Genomic DNA, 17,854 nt, shown 5'->3' on the forward strand with positions numbered 1-17,854 from the left:
AAGAAAGCTGTAAGTGCATTACGCAAATTCATAGATTTACAGTTTTTCCTTATGGAAATTGAACAAAAATAAACCTCCAAACTCCTGATGTGAAGAAATGAAATAAATGATTGGTGTTGAGGCAGTTCCATTTCTGGCTCTGTGTTTTGGACATTAAACCTGACTCTCAGCTGTCACCGTTGTGCCCAGCAGGGAGCCAAGGGAAGCCTCGCTGCAGTTGTCAGTCAGCAGACTCTGACTCAGCATGCAGAATACACAAACAGTTACTGGATGCTTTTTCTAACCTATATTGGTTATACTGAAACCAAATGCTAAGTTGAAGGATGAAGTTCATTCTTTGGTTTTCACTGCTGCCAGTACTTTGTGCTCACTGACATTGTCGGGCTGTAACACAGAACTTTTCCAGATTGTGAAGGATGTGGTTCAGATCCACCTGGGTCTGCTCCTCAGGAGGGGAATGTGGCTGTAGGTGGATCATCTGGACAAATGGCTTAGCACCATTGCTCTTCCAGAGCAGAAATTCTGTGTCCAGAGGTGGCTCTGAGAGTGATGGAAAAACCCTGGAGCTCACACTGCTCCTCAAGAGGCAAATCTAAAGCAGTAATGTACTTTCCCCTAATGGAATGGAAAGCACCTAAGTTTCTAACTAAGTTTAAAACTTCATTAGATATTTCTGTTTCCAAAGAACAGAACAAATTTTTGTTGAAAAACCAAGCATCTGAAACCTCCAAATCTCACTCAACAGAAAGGGATTGCTGATTTGGAAATGGTCTGCAATGCTTATTCTCTTCCTCTTTTGATTGAGTTCAGTTCCTCAAAGAGCTGCAGTCTCCCATGGTACATCACAGCCAAGGATTCACTAAATGCAGTATATTTTACCCAGGAAACAAGAGGACTGGAAAAAAAATCTTGAACATCCTTAAAAGGTACAATAAAATAAGAAAACATTTTTATATCCAGCTTGTAACTTTTCCTGGTTAAAATTTTAGAGCATTTTTAAACAATCCACTCTTCTTTTAAAAGGAAAAAATTGCATTCCACTGATACTTTTTTTTTTTCCACTAAACTTTGGTTGTTCATCAAGCTGACCTAACTTTAAAAAAATTTAAAATTCTGCATATGATTTAGCCTGATTTCCATAACTCTTGTCTAAGGAAAGGCAGCTCATTTGCGTTCTGCTCTTGTCTTCCATTCTGCTCTGGATAATACCACAGGCTGCAGGTTCTTTGTCTTGTTGAAGTCCAAACCATCACCCTTCTTGAGGATCATCAGCTCTAACAAGGGTTAAAGTATATCAGTATATATCAGTAATATGCAGCTTTGTCTATTCAAAACTTGTAGTGTAAAAGGAAATGCTTTTCTTTATTAATTATGCCAGCAATTGGGAAAGAGCTGGTAGGAAAGATTTGCATTGCTGCTCATCTAATAGATGGCAGTAACGTGGGATGGTTTTGCATTTGAAGCAGAGCACAGGACAACATGACTAATTGTGTTGGTAGAGTGGTGCAAAGCTCACTGTAAATTAATTATTCCCTTGTACACCAGGGAATGGTGACTCCTTGCAAAACCAGATGCTAAACCCCAAATTTTTCTTATGTTAAAAAAATAAGGTAATTCAGTAGCCCTTGATGCATTCTTGTTGCATTTCCCAGGAAATCTTTCTATATCATGCTTGTGTATGGAGATTTGAACAGCAGGTTCTGTTTTTATGACTTTCTGCCAAACCCTAATGGTATCAACTGGCAGTACAGGTATTTCATCCTCAGTATCCTGATGTATTGTAAATCAGTTATTTTTATATAAATAGACTTCTTATCCTACAAATGGAATTAGAATCTGGTCCTGATTTTTAATAGCAAGTTTCTAATGAGAACATCATTTTATATGCCTTGTCAGAGAACAAAAAGATCCCAGAATGTTATCTGTGGTGTGGAACAGCAGAACCCCAGTAGATTTTGGAGTCTTCTTTGCAGAAACAATAATCACCATGGAAAACATTAAATCCATTCCAAATATGAGAATTTTAGATTAGTCTTGAGCTAGTAATTAAATTTAAAGAAAATAGGCTATTGAACCATGCAAGCTGAATGCTTACTTTACTGAGAAGCAAATTGTCAGCAGAGAAAGCAAACAAGTTAGTCTTATTTTTCAAGCAGTTCTCAATGCTAAATAAAAGTTTATTTCCAGTATTAAGTTGGAGCTTGATTGCCGTGACAGCGGGGGTGATTTTTATGGTTTTGGAAGATGAAACGGAAAGAAAAAGTGTTAAAATATAGAGGAGGCAGAACTCCTGGTGTCATGATTAGGATGAGAAGTGGTGGACCATGAAAGCTGGGGCTAGGAGGTCACCTGTGAAAGAACAGCTCCCGGTGTTCAGCTGCTGTCTGGGTCTGGGTAATCAGTCTTCACTGCTAAGTGACAGAGTATTCCACTAAAAGCAGAAGACTAGTGGGTTCTGCCTTTCCTTTTCCATGTTGGTGCCTTAATTCTCTCTTGTAAGCTGCAAAACAAGGCAGATTCTTCTCTACTGTGGTGTTAAGTGTGAACCCCACTTTGCTTTGTTTACAGCAGATGTCAAAACTCGTTTCTTTGGATTGCTTAATCCCACTCATCAAAATGGGATTGGTTGCAGCTCAGGAGAATCACTTACAAAGGGATGCTTACAAATCTCTTTATGTAGATTTACCTGTGGGCAGGGACTGTTTCATCTTATCCAAAAGCACAGTTCTTTCTTTCACTGCTGCCCTCTCCTCCTTGTTTGTTGGTTGTCACATATTGTGAATTTTTGTGTTACATGTGCTAAAAAATTGTGTGGGAGGATGATCTTTATAGTCTTTGTACCATCCATTAAAAAAAGGTGTTTGGATCCTTTCCTGAACTACCAAGTGTCTCTACCTCAAAAATGGTTGGCATTGAGATGCTAGAAAACTCTCAGTTGTTTTCAGCCTGACTGCTGCCCTTGAGAGAAGGTATAAATATTGCAGGTGCTTTGACTACTCCAATGCACAGAACTTGCTCATAGCTGGTTCCTAGATACTGTGGTGGCAGATGTGCTAAAATATTAGTGAAGAAATGGATTGGAAAACTAGTGAAACAAGAAACACTGAATCAAATATGATTCCTTTAAACAGTGAAAGTTACAGATTTTGTTAGCTGGTTTTAATTTTTATCTGTGCAGTCTCATAGCTGCCGCTGTCTCATCTAAAATAAGAGGCAAATAAGAACACACTTTTAGAGGAATGTGGATAATGTTTTTAATATCCAGAACAAATACATTCATAACAAATACATCTTATTTAATAAGAGAATATTCCTTTGATTCACTAAGAGGGGTTGCAAAGTTGAGAACCTTATTTCTTAATTTACATTGATGCAAGAATCTCTGTTTTTGATCCACGGGCTCCCTCTCCTGGTCTGGGAGGTGCTTGGCACCAGGAGCTTGATTAATACAGAAGGTAAGTGGAAGTTATTTGCAAATTGATTTTGTGACACAGTGCCGAGGATGTCTCCAAACTTCCTCAATGTTTAATGAGAGCATTGTGCTCTCACTAATAGCAATAATGAGATGAACACGGGTGTTGTGGTGAATCAGGGCTGCAGGGCCAGGTTTATCTTATTCAAGTGGCAATTAAGACATATCACAAGGACTGAAAGCAATGTGCTACAAGCAATATTTACAAATAAAATCGGTGAATTTGCATACCTAAATAGCTGTGTGAATGTATGCTCTATAGCTGCACTGATACTGTCACCTTTGTCACCTTAGTGCTCTGCTTTCACCTTCTACTGATCATACCACATCCAGGTTGGACTGTTTGCCTATTGTATATGATTGTAGAGAAAAAATATATTTAGATTAATATTCTTAGATTAGAAACATGACTATTTTAAACTGCTCAACAAATTTGAGACCTTAGACTCATAAAGCAAAGCTCATAAGTAAAAATTATATCTATTTTAGAGTTCATTTACTTTTGTCTCAAGTTTTTAAGTTCATTTCTAAATTTAATTTCATAAATTTCTGGGAGAGTTTAAGAAAAACTTTTTGTGTTTTACCTTGCCATTCCTGCTTCTAAGAATTTTTTTCAGCTTGAATTTATCAATGTGAAGAAATGTTTACATACCTTAAGGAATGAAATAGGTGTTCTAGAGTGGTGTACTTCCTCTAATGCTCCTAAGTCATGTGTATATTGCAGCAAACAAAATTTTAAAATATCTCTTCAGTTCCAAATGATTTGGAGTAGATGTTGTTTTTTCACATTTTTTGTACCAAAGATTTTCATGCTAACTTTGGGCTTGCTTTATATAATGTAAGTGACCACAGAATGTCACAAGGACTCAAGATATGCATGTCCAAAAGATTTATTCAGATGACCTGCAGTGCAGATAGGGGCAGAGCTGGGAGGGGCTTTTGTACATTGATAATGCAAAACAAGCACCGGACTAATGTGAATTACTTTCACTCAGAATATCAACCTTTTATTCCAGGGCCTGAGCTTTTAATAGATATTCAAAAGAATCTAACATTTTCATTCATGTTAGAAACTGAGTGCAAATTTTTGAAAAGAAAGATCCTACTAGTGAAATATTAAATTCCACAGTTTGTTCAGAAATGTGTTTCTAGAGCTGGTAATTTAAGTGTTCCTCCTGGCTTTACTTAAAGCAAGTCTTGACAGTTACTTGCCATGAAGAAAACCAGGTTTGGGAGAACTACTTAGAGCAGTTCTCTCCCTTTGATTGCTGCTTGTGTCAAGGGCATGGAGAGTGAACCTCTCACGTGAACAGAGAATATGAGATGCATGTGAGAAGTGTAAATACTTTGATGCTGTAAGTTGATCTGATTTACATTACAAGAAGGAGGAGAGTTGAAGTGAATAGAGACAAAGCATAATGCACGAGTCAAAGTCTATCTCCTAAGAATTTACTATTTTTATGTGTACTGCATTTTTATGTATTTTTATGTGTATGTTAAAATAAAAACACTTTGCTATGCATTCTTGTTCATGCCACACTCTTGATAATCCTCTTTACCATCTGTGTAAATCTTCTATCCTAGCATCTATTTATATCTGTTTGTCTTATATAAATTTCTGAGGATTGAAGTTATTTCTGAGCTAAGTTATCTAGCCTCTGTAACCAATACTCTCAGATAGCTTGATCCTTGTCAATGAAAAGTAGCTTTAACATCTATTGGTTAAAGAGGCAGTGTGACAGGAACATTGCACTCCCATTCTGCTTTATAGACTCCACTGGTACCTTGGAAATGCTGTAAGCATTTAACCTTTTGTACTTTCTTCCTCTTCATCCCCCAGTGAAGAAGCCTATTTGAAGTTTGGATTGTGCTTTCTACAGTGCTATGACTTGTTAAGTCTTTTCCATTAAATCAACATTTTTTAAATTTTTTTTTTTTTTTTTTTGTGTATAGGTACTTGGAACACCCAACGAAGATACGTGGCCTGGAGTCCACTCTTTACCCCATTTCAAACCAGGTGGGTTGAAGCACCAAGTTCCTCCAAATTCCCTCTCTGGAAGTACACAACAGAGATAATTACATCCCTGACCACAAGAGACCAAAATGACCTGGTGTGCAGTGTGTGAACCATGATTATCTTCTTCCAGTTGTTTACTTTTATTGTGCTCTGGGTGGAAGATTTTCTTTTGTTTAATTTCTTCCCATTCTGTTTTGTTTTCTTCTGTTTGTTGCAGCATGATCCCTGACCTGCTTGCATTCCTCAGCCACTGAGAACTGTACCTTTCAGGCTGCTAGTGTGCTGAGTCTCTATTAGGATTACTTTTCCAGCAGAGCACACCAAACTTTGACAAATATTAAAGGAAACTAAAGACTAAAGAAAAGAAATTGTGAAAGCTGAAGTTATTACTAGATCATCTATTAGTATCTTTCTGCAAAGATACTAATTTTAATTTTTTACTATGTGTTGTATTTGCAGTTGTCATACTATACAACCATCCTTGAAAAACTGTTTCACCATCTGATACCTTTTTGTGAGGGGGAGCACTTTTTCTCCTAGAGAGCAGGAGGATGTGGGCAGCTTCATTATGCCATGCTATGTATGCATGTTTATGTTTGCAATATATATTGTATGTAAGTATGTATGTATGTACTATGTATGTAAAAAATATATATATATAGTCTAGTGAACTTCTGAGTGGGACTCTTAGATGATTTTTTTAAATATGGCAAAGCAGTAGAATGAGTAGGCAGGAGATGAGGCAGAGGAGTTGTAAAGGACAAATAGATCTAGATAGCTCCCAAAATAAGAGAGAGAAAAACAAATTTATTGTAGGGTTTACTCTGATAGCCTTGAAAAATAGGAATGCAGACAGCTCTCTTGCACATCGCTTTTTAGTCTCTGTCCTACTGCTGCCTTACTGCTGTATAGTGAAATCACACTCTAGTGCTCTCTAGTGAATTAGTAGAAACTTTAACAGTCATTCACTGAAATACTAAAAATACTGCAGTGTTCTCTCTCCCCTTAAACTCTGTGTCATTAAGTTTACAAGGTTTTGTGTTTCTCATTCTTGATACTGATTGAATGATATAGAATCCTTACAGAAATGTAGTGGTGTGTAAAAACAGCCCGAAAACATTGGTTTTAGCAAGAATAGTAAAGAGAAGGAAAAAGCCTGAAGGTGTCAGCGACTGCTCTTTGGGTTGGTTTGTTTTTCTTTTTCTGTGAGGTACAGGAAAGTTTTGAACAGTAGATGGCAGCCAAGAAATGTCCTGGTTTCGTTTTTCGGTTTGGCTTCCAAGTGCGTCAGGGGATGTGGGTTTATTACCACAGAAGAATATCAGGAAATAAATCCACTGTAGGCACATCATTAAATCTAATTTTTATACAGGCATTGTGTTAGAATTGCTCTTATTTTCTCCATCCCAGACTATGGATTTTTTCAGCTATGAATACAGAATTTTTATACAAATGCAGAATGGGGACAGCAAGAAAGTGCCTCCAAGACAGAAAATGGTCACTCAGTATTTTCACCATTTCTGCATGGTGTGGCCTTTGTTTTCTGAGATCCTTTCCACATCTGTGAAGTATGTAGATTTGTAAGTCAGAGTAATTTCTGTTCTTGCTGGCAATAATTTAAACTTTTTAGGGCCTGTTAATATAAAGCACTGAGCTCTGTAATTCTCTTACACTGTGGTGGTCTGGGAGCACTCAAAAAAATAAAATCCCTGCTCTGTACACATAATGTGTTGTGCACCCTCTATCCTTGATGACCTTGGTAAAGGGATTTTTTGTTTGCCTTATGATTCCTTATTTGCTGCTTTTAGAAATTACAGCAATAGGAAGCATCATCTAACTGGACAACCAAAACTGGCTTCCATACCCCAAAACTGATTTATGCTGGTAAATGTGGAATTGTTAGAGCAGCAAAACACATCCCTCTGGGATCATTCTGGGGCACCAGCACCTAAGGTATGCTCTGCAAAAAATGCTCTGACCTATGAGCTGGGCTGGAATAAACACGATTTGCTCTGGCCTTTAGGGTTGTTGGAGATGTTTGGTCATGGACACCAGGTTCTCTGTCCTTCTTTAAAATGTGCTTTCCTTCATGCTGTTCTGTGCACAAAAGCTTTCTGGCTATGGTAAGGCTGCTGCATCGTCTTCTACAGGTGCTCAACCACCCATGCTCCCCTCCCTGATGGTCTGAAATTGCTCTTACGCTCCAGCTTTCCTGACTGACTTATTAGGAGCAAAAATGAAAGTTGAAGCTTTAATCATACATTTAACAGTTGGACTCAATGGTCCATGTGGGTTCCTTCCAGCTCAGAATATTATGTGATTCTTTGGAGATGACTTAATCTGTTCCTTTTCCTAGCAAAAGAGTGAAGTATCCTGAAATGTCTTGCCAAATCTGAACCAATTCCATTATTCTTGAAGATTTGTGAAATTACTGTATTTAAATATATGAGATATGGGGTTAAGTAACTCCTGTGCTTTGCATGTGTTAGTAAGTTTTAAAACTGATAGCTGCTAACAGTAATTGTGATAAATTGAGAAGTGCAGAGAGCATTGGTAAGGATGGCAACATTCACTCAGGCAAGGCTTTAATTCTATAAACTTGAGCATAAAACAAAAGCATTTGAACAGAAAGTATCAGTGATAAATGATTATTATAGTTTTTAAAATGCTGAGCACATTAAATGCCTGTGGATTTGGGAGAACTATTGAGAGTCAACACAGAATTTCATTGCATTTCTTGTTTGCATACAGACTTCAATAACTAATTTTCACACTGTGCTTTGATAAGGCACAGTCTTGTGCTGCAGAGAGCTAATCACAGCTTACTCGGAGAAACATGTCTGAGAAACTTGCTATTAGTCTCTACTACAGTGGCCAAGGGTCTTGATTATTGTGGAAAGCATCCAGTGCTTTAAAAACTATGATCTCTGATATCTTAATATGTGGGAACATTTCTAAGCCTGAATAATAAATATGTTCCTAAGGCTAGTTATGGATGGCTCTAGGTCATTTAAACCCCTGACCTAGGTGATTTTAACAGCTTATAATAGTGAAAATAAAATGGTTGTAGTTTTGTTTGCCATTTAAAAAGTCAGAAAACAACTTGTATTTTATCTGCCTGCGTTGAGATTTCTTACTGTCTTACAAATTCTCCAAGTAATATATAAGACACTTAAAGCTAAAAAACACTTCAGGACTATTGCAGTAACTTTGGGTTACCTCTGTGATTCCCTTTGAAGCTGTTATGGATGCCATAATCTTGAGAGGGTCCTCCTGTACTAGGAATTATCATTTCATTGGTCTCATCACCAAATAATCCCAGACATTCTGGATGGCTGTGACAGTAATTATCTGCCCTCAAACAGGAAAACAGTTTGAGGGAATTATGAAAAACTGCTAGTTGCTGGTTCAATAAAATCTTGATGTTTCAACAAAATCTTGATGTTTCCTCCACACAAGAAGCCCCCTGTTTCAGGCTGTTGGACAGAGACAATGATGAACATGTCTAGATTTGGAGAACCTGTTTTCACTATTCACTCTTTTGTTGCAATACTTTAGGAAATATGTAGATTTACTGAGCTGAAACAGATTCAAACACCAATCATATCCTGTATCTCCAGTAATTCATTAAAGTAGACAAGACATTAACTATGGCTTATCTACATGAGTAGTGAAGCAGTATTCCCAAACAAGCTGCTTCCTTGCCAGTCTTGTGTCCAAGTCTTCCTGATTTTTTGAGCATTATGTTCTTCATGTTATTAAATCTCCCTTTTTTTTTTTAGTCTGGAGTCCTATCAACTTTTCCTCTCCAGCCATTTCTCCTGGATTGAGTCTTGTCCAAATAAATGAGCAGGATAAGCCTTTGGATAAATATCTACACTTAAGTCAAGTTTTCACTTTTCTGACATTCTCAGTGAGTGTTTGGGACTGATGCTGTGTAACCCCCATCCTGGGAAGTTAAGTAGAGATTTATCAGGAGGAACTGTCAGTGAGTAAAATGGGAGAAGGTCAGATATGGTCTCAATAGAAGATAAATGAAGTGTCCATGGCGAAGAAGAGATGGTAATGGTCAAGGAGAGGAAGGAACTTGTTAGGAAGGGGGAAAAAACATGAGAATGCTTTGTAATATTCACTGTGCATCAGTTTCTTCACAATACCGTTTCTAGGTGAAAGAAAGTTAAATATTTAATCTTGGCCTGATGGTGTAGGAGCCTGAACCTCACAATATTCCACAAGTGATCAGATACAATGGAGGGTAATACACCTGAAAAGGTGCCTTTATGAGACAATGGAAACATCTGCTGAGCACTGATTTTTAAAAGAGAATCCTTAAAGCCAGGATGAAAAGAGGTAAGAGAGAGTCTCTCCTTAAAGAGAAAGCAGAACACAAAAAGTGAGAAAAAAAGCATTCATAGGAAATTGTACATAACATGGATTTTGCCAGGGACTGATGGGTACTTCGTGGATTTATTAAAAACTCACAAATCTATGATAGACAAAAGCACTGCAGAGCTGGTGTTCTAACTCAAGATCTCTACTTCCCAGGTGATCAATAAATATAGATTTGGTTTAGAAATATGATCTGCCTACATGCATCTTAACAGCTGATTGACAGCCAGATATTTTCCAAAAGATTAAGTCTTCATTTAGAGTAGGGCTGGACTGAGAGACTGAACTCCTTTGGCACAAACACATGAACATCCTGTACATGACAGCATATGGCTTTTCAAACTTTTGTAACAGTTTTTCCTATAGAGTTTCTCCAAAGCCTGTCAACATTTTGTTACCTGCTGAGTCAACATCTTGCTTGTTTACCTCTGCATTGGTACCAGGGAGTGCTCCCAGGCAATGTGGGAGCCTCTGCTGTGAGAGTGTCAGAGCAGCCTCAGGATTGCCTTTACCTCATGCCAATTAGCACTTACAAATAATTAATTCCTGGGCATTAGGCAGCTTCCTTAGGGTTAGGAAGTTGGTGTGGGCCAGGGGCTGTTCCCTGTTCCCATCTCCTGTGTTGGAGGATGGAAGAGGGAGGTGCTGCAGCAGTGCCACAGGACAGGGATGGTGTCTCAGCCAAACAGTCTCAAACTCATTTAAATTTCTGGTGTAGCTGTAGTCTTCGAGGGTTTGAGTACTTGAAGAAAGGAGGGCAATGTGCAAAGGAGAATTAATTTTGAATTCCTCCCCCTCTTTTGCCAAAACAAAACTGTATTATTTAGTGTTTCTTCAATCTGTGGTATCCACAACCCAAGGGAAGCAGAGTTGTCAGTGTTTTCACCATTCTTTAAACAAAATTACATTAGGCTGAAAAGTTGAAGTGACTTATTATGTATGCAGGGGAGGCAAGGTGAGCTCTGCTAAAAGGTGGAACCATTTAATGTAGGAATCCAATGCTTCAGACAATGATGGGTATTAAAATTACATTTTCTACTCATGTTCAGGAGGGAATCTAGAAAACAGCACATATTTTCCTCTTTACACAAACTGTGCTCTTCTAAAGCAAATAGGAGGGAGAAGAGGGGACAGGATGGAGGGGAGGGAGCTGTAATTTTTCTCAAGATGTTTGGCATTCAAAACTCCAAAGTCTAGCTCATGTATTCGGTAAAACTCTAGTTATAATTGAACTTCAGCAAAAACTCTAATTGCTGCAAATATGACAGTGCTTGACAATTTTCTTGTCAATATGGATGCTTGCCTTTATATCTTTAGCTAACATAGTTTGAATAATTTTAGCACTGAATCTCTACTAAAAATGGTACATGTCTTATATATCACAATACAGTGTTAGTCACATTAGAGTTTAATTTAAATATAAAGAAAACTCTTTCAGAGAAAGAATGAATTAGACTTTTCAAAATATTAATTATGGTGATGTTTAAATATTTGCATTTAAGCTAATCACATTTGGCTTTAAATAGAGAAGAACATTAATCAAGGAATGCATATTAGCCATCATGTTTTGATTAGCAACATAAAAAATACCTTGAAGTCAAACTGCATTTTAAGTTCTTTGGTTTAGACTAGAAGCTGATTATCAATACTGTTAAAAAGAAGCTAAATTGTAGTCTGCCTCTAATTCCTTCTGTAGCTTTTCTTGTCTATCCTAGGTCCTTTTAAAGCAAACATGGCAAAGGTATAACAGTTCATGTGTTTTTCTGACTGATAAAAGTGGAAAAAACCCTCATCTTGTTTTATGTCACTTTAAATGCAAGTGCTTATTTTTTTCAATTCTCACAGCAGACCAGTAGTGCTGCAGTGGTCTGCTAATAAGCTCACTAGTGAGTTCTGCTGAAACTGGCTTCTGTTTGAACCTGCCCTTGATGCAGGGCTGTCAGGTGGAGCATGTTTATCAGGCAGATAATGATGTTTGCACTGCAAATCCACTGAACATGTGGGTTGTGGGCACAAGTGAGTATGCACATATAACAGGGATGCTGTAGGGTGGTTGTCTAAAGGAAGAGAGAAAGAGGAATAGAAGAAAGAAAGAGAAAGAAGGAACGAAAGTGAGAAGGAAAGAAGGAAGGAAAGAAAGAAAAAGAAAAGAATGAAAGAAAAAGGGCGGAAGGAAGGAATTCTTTTTCTAAGACCACTTAGTACTGCTGAGTGCAATGGATGATCTTTCTGTCCAGGCTTTTTTTTTTTTTTCCCTAGACATTCAAACTGGCTAGAATTTGGAAGCTGTTGTTTTAAAAACACAATTTTTTTGATGCATCGAGTTGGTCAAATTAACAAGCCCAAGAAATTCCCTCCCTCTCTTCCTCAGGTTGCTCATTTCTGCTTCCATTTTGCAGTTGTACCTCCAACAGCCTCTTGGTGCTAGTTTGTGGGGCACCAAGAGTCCCAAAAACTTCCTTGGCAAAGGAGGCATTGAGTGAGCTGTGCTGCAAGGGCTGAGGCAAAGAGCAGCTCAGGTCCTTGTGCTGCCAGAAGAAGGTTTGTGCAGCTGCCCCACTCACCAGGTCTGAGCAGGGTGTGTGCAGTGCCCAGCAGAACAGTGACCCTTGCTTCTGAGCTGGTTCTGAGGCTGTGGGAGGCACATGTCAGCCTTGTTCTCTTGGACATCCTGAGAGTAAAAATTATGCTACATCTTTCCAGTAACAAATAGGAATACTCTATGTTAGCTCTTATTTATGTAGTCCTATACAGGCATCTCTTTACACTGCATTTAATTGTGGACATGCCACTTCTAAGAAGCAAATAGTAAACACTCTAGGGTGCTGTGCAATTTAAACTAAACTAAAAATCTCTTCCTTCTTTTGTTTCACATAAGCAAAAATTCACCTTTTCCTAGGTGAAATACAGCACCCTTCTCATCCCTAGGTGAAAAGCCAGCTCTGTAACAGTGAGACATAGCTGGTAGTGAGGATGATAACTGCATCTTTGGAATAACAATGCAGTGAATCAAATTTTGTTTCCTGAATTTGTTCCCAAAAGATTGGCAAATATTGAAGTGTTTGCATAAAGGAAATTAAAATCACAATTTTTACTTTAAATTTCAGTTGTGCTTACTGTGTTGTCCTTCCAGAGTTTTCATTTAAAAGCCCACATTTAAAAATAATGTATAAAAATTGAACTCTCGTATATATATTCCTACAATTTGAACTGTAAAAATTCAAAATACATCTGAGATCAAATCCTGATCTGTAAACATACATTTTTTAATTTTCATCCAGTTTCTTTAATGTCAGCCTGATGAGAGTGAGCAGCTGCCTCAGCACGAGGGTGCACCTTGTGTTGCTGAGAATGGTGTGCACATGCTGGAGGATGGCTGTGTGGGTGGGTGACCATGGGAGTGTCTGCATGAAATTTTCACATGTGCATGTTTGCTTTCCAGTTCTGAGGGAGAGGTATTTTTTGCTACACAGAGTTTCCTCCACAAGGTTGGACTGAGATTGTGATTGTCAGCATTGTCTCTCAGTATGTCAGGCAAAGATTTCTTTTGTGGGGGAGCATTCATGGTAATTCTGCAGAATTCCCAGTCTCATATACAGACTTATATTACTGTTCTTTATGAACATATCAGTCGTAGCTTCTGAAAAAAGAAATATCAAAGCTATATGCTTGAAAGTATCATAGAATGTAATTTTGTGCAGTTGGTCACAGTCAGGTATGTATAGCTTTAGATTTGGTTTTATTGCATCCATGGAGCAGTAAAGGACTGAGGCATTCAAACAGGTGTGTGAGAGTTGTTCACTCTGAAAAGTGACTCAGAAGCAAACTTGGGGATGTAATTGTGAGACTGAATTTGGGTTCTGTGAAAAATCAGCACAAGCAAGAGACACTAAGATAAAAATTTTGAAGTAAAGTTACCTCTTTTTTGCTTGGGGTGGCAAGTTTGGTGGTTTTAGGTATATAATTTTGTGGTTTTATAGTTTCATGAAAAACTGCACCATAGTGGAGGAGCTCAAGGACAAGATTATTGTAGCTTCTCTGTTCTGGCAACTCTGAAACCAAAATCAGCTGGTTTCACTGCTTTTTTATTCTCTAATGGATGAATTCAGAAGAATACTATGAGCTGGCACATACATGGAGCTGGACTTAATTAACACAATAGTCCCATCTAATTATCTTGTCCCTGAAAGTTAGTAAGACTGGTTGGAGCCATGGCCACAAAATTATGTAGAAAAATGTGAGCTGTTCTTTTATCAATGCGTGGTTCTTTTCTGCATAAAGCATGAGAAGAAAGCAGCCTCTAATCTGCTTGAGTAGAGAGGAAAGGTTTGATACCAATAGTTAGGAGAAGCAGGGTTTGTAGTCACAGCATATTCAGTGGAGTTTGAAATGAAGGACTATGGAATAAACCTTTGCCTCTCCACAGACAGGGTTTTGCCCTCTCCCTGTCTTCCCCACCAGTTTTCTCTCTTCCTGCCTGATAAATATGTAAGGTACTTACTTAAAAAGGTGTTTGGACTGGAACTGTAGAGAGCAAAGGAAGATCCCTTTGAGAAGTTTGTTTTGCTCATGTGTGTCCCTTATAGCATTTCCATAACAGTGTATAATTTTTTCAGTAAAAATTCATCTGGCATAGCAATAGTTTTCCAGGTTTTTTTGCAGAACTGGAACAGATCTTTGGGCATAAAAGCCTTAAGGCAATTTGGCCAAGTGGTTAACTCTGGGGCTTTCCTCCCACAGTAAAAATAGCTTAAATTATTTAAAATAAATACCAGATACTCTGGTCAAGAAAATGTGTTGTGTATGATACTTCTTAAATGTTGTAAGTGGATGCAGCTCTGTTGAAGTCAGTGTTGCTGTGCCAGTTTGAACCAGCTCAATATCTGACCAAAACATATTGCAGAATGACAGATAAAATCAAAATCTGTTTCTCTCTAGGTCCAGGTTACCTTTTCAGCACTGCTTCAAGTCAGTTCAATTCTCTTTCCACACAGATTTTTCTGCAGCAAAACAGATTAATGTGCAAATTTGCAGTTTATTAGCTGAACTCCCATGTGTATCTCAGACATGTTATTACACAGCACTGTCCAGCTGCATTTTATTTTTCAGTCCCTTGTCATAAATGAATTGACAGTGTTATGGTTGGACAATTTACTTAATACAGAAGGTCTTTACTTTTTCCCCAATTTTTATATGTATCTATTTCCATATATTTATTTCATTCCTATTTGCAAACTAAAATTGAAGGGTTATAGTCCTGTAGATTCCAGTTTCCAGTACACTTGTCACACATATCTAAAACGGTGTGATTTCATTTCTTTAACTGCATCAGTATGGTTAAAGCAACAAATCCTGTAAATGTGGTCTGCAGACACAGTTTTCAGGTCTGCTGATTATCAGTAACTTCCAGTAGTGAATTCAATAAGATCTGAAGCAACTGCATTTGTTTTTTTACTTAAAGGGGCAAAAAACCTAAAAAAATAGGTATAACAAAGAAAATTAAGGCATCCACATTGATGCTAGGAATTTGCTTCTGCCTTGGTTTTGGCATCTTTAGAAGTGACTGTATATGAAGTGTACATGACAACTTTAGAAATGATACAAGCAAGTATACAAATACAGGAATTTGAACACAACTCCTTTGAAGTTACATTTACAGCTGTTTTCCACAGCAAGATGCATGCATACCTGTGTGTGTGTATATATATATATATATATATATATATATATATAATACTATTGCAGCTGTACAGTGGGTCTGTTAAGTGTCAGGCACATGGGTGGAGAGGAAGCAAATTTTTTTTTCCTTAGATTCTGTGGAGTATTTTGTGAGTTTAGAACTTCTACACAGCAACTAATGCAATCACATTAGGGTAGTTGGCCAGGGTGAGTACCAGTCTACATGGCAGGATTTCTGTGCCATTAGTCTCCATGGAAAATGTTGCTCTGTTCTCCAGTAGAAGTTTGATGGGGTCTCTGGTGTCGAGATGACCCCGAGGTGTTAGAAAGTCTTTTTCCCAGCCCTGAGATTGAAGAAGACGACAGAATTCCTTGGCTCTCATTCTCAAGGCTGTTTATTTGCTCTTCTCTAATACATTGTCTTTCTCCGACCTGCTGAGATCTGTCCAGCGTGTCGGTTCGTGCCACACTGACTGCCTTGGGGTGGTGTTATCTTTTTATACCAAAAACTGCGTGTACATTATTTGCAATAATTTTCCAGTACCTATCACCTATGTTAGACAGTTTGTCTCTACTCTAAACCAATCCAAAAGTGCCAACATCACAGCAGAAGATGGAGGACAACAAGAAGAAAGAGAAAGACAGAACATGCCCAAATGCCTCTATCTTGCCTCCTGAACCTCCATTCTAAAACCCCCAAAATTCTATTTTTTCACCCTGTGATAAATTCACTAACATTCTACTCAAACTCCTGTGGCTTGGGCATCTTCACACAAAGTTGGTAGTTTTTTCCAAGGGCTGAAATCAAAGGCACAGGTGTCTTTGACTCTGTGCCGAGGTCTCCAAGCCCTCTGTCAGGGTTCTGAGTCCTCCAGGGCAGTCAGAGGAATTTCCTGGGTTCTGACAGAACTCATCTTTTGCTGCCTGAGGGGCACTTAACTCCTGTTGAAGAGGCTAATGAAGGACAGACCCTTCATTTCTGCACCAGCTTACAGAGCATCTTCCTTTTTCAGCTAAAGTCCCACTGCAGATCAAGCATCTTCTTAGATATGAGAGGAAAAATCCTTCTAGCTGAACTGAAGAACTTAATGTTGGAATAAATAAACTGTCATTGTTACTTCTGCTCATTATTTATATGTATTCTTTAGAAAATGGACTCTTATGTGTCTACCACATTCTGTGTGCCCCTGTGTGTCACAGAGACCCACAATTACTCTTAACCTGAGAAGCATAAAAATATGACAGTGAGGCTTCTTTGTCATGAAAAGAAAAAACTAGATTTCAGGCTTCTATTTTCCCATAGCATAATTGTGAAACTTTCCATTTCTGGTGATGCCACAGTAAATGAGCTTTAGGTCGTGCTGGTTTGGTTTGATTTGGTTTAACAAGTTGGGGGCTGTTTTGGTGTTTTGTTTTGGCATATTTTTTTTCCTCTGTTTGTATGGCAATTGTTCATAGGTTAGTTTTCTTTCCTTGTCTTAGGACTTGAGCTGCAGAAGATGCATAGAAATTATGAAATTATGAAAATTGACAGTAAATAAATATTTTTTAAATATAAACCCTGGGTTTAGTGAATAATTGAATGTACCCCTTTTTCTTACAGAACGGTTTACACAGTACGGCCCTAAAAACCTTAGACAAGCATGGAATAAGTAAGTATTTTTTTTAATTGCACTTTTGACTCTTCAATGGTGTACTGAAGTTATCATATCTAACTCAGTTTCTTGTAAATACGAAGGAACTGCATAGAATAATATTTTCTTCTTGGGGCTGTTGGCAAGTGTATTGAGCTCATGGAGAAATATTGTGTTATTGCTTTGGGCCATCAGTTTTGAATCTTGTTTTCTCTGTTCATCTATAAAAATCAGGAAACTTTTAAATAATGTGTTTCTAATCCACTTTTGAGTGTTGTTCCCACATGATCATCCCCTGTTGCCAGGTGCATCTGGCTATTGCTGTGAGCTGCTGACCATACCGTTGTAATCTTAATTATGAATGGAAAAACCTACTGTAAATTCACTACACTTTTATTTCCCCTTTCAATTTTTCCTTAATTTGCTCACATTTCCATCATATGGACGTTGGTATAAAGATATCATGCTCAAAGTCCAGAAAGGTTGCCTCATGAGCGTTCAGATTGAATAACACACTACCAGCATTATTCTAAATAATCATCTGTGTAAAGTTTGCTAAAAGATTTCTCAGCACATGTAGAATCTTTGTAGACAGGATATTTGGACTGCACTCTCTTGAGCAATTAATAGCTTTTATAGTTTGAAGAAAGCATATGGAGTTTG

General features: G+C 37.9%; 1 protein-coding gene across 6 annotated transcripts in view; it reads left to right on the forward strand.

Annotated features, from left to right (window-relative positions):
- The window catches only part of CDK14 (cyclin dependent kinase 14), a 351,806-nt gene that overhangs the window by 207,308 nt on the left and 126,644 nt on the right, over positions 1 to 17,854 (forward strand). For all 6 annotated transcript variants that reach the window (XM_058021900.1, XM_058021892.1, XM_058021917.1 and 3 more), the window contains 2 exons: positions 5,426 to 5,489; positions 17,161 to 17,209. In XM_058021900.1, coding sequence (XP_057877883.1) covers positions 5,426 to 5,489; positions 17,161 to 17,209 — 113 coding nt within the window. The remainder of the gene's footprint in view (positions 1 to 5,425; positions 5,490 to 17,160; positions 17,210 to 17,854) is intronic.

This window comes from Melospiza georgiana, chromosome 1 (assembly GCF_028018845.1).
Source record: "Melospiza georgiana isolate bMelGeo1 chromosome 1, bMelGeo1.pri, whole genome shotgun sequence".
Classification (NCBI taxonomy): domain Eukaryota; kingdom Metazoa; phylum Chordata; class Aves; order Passeriformes; family Passerellidae; genus Melospiza; species Melospiza georgiana.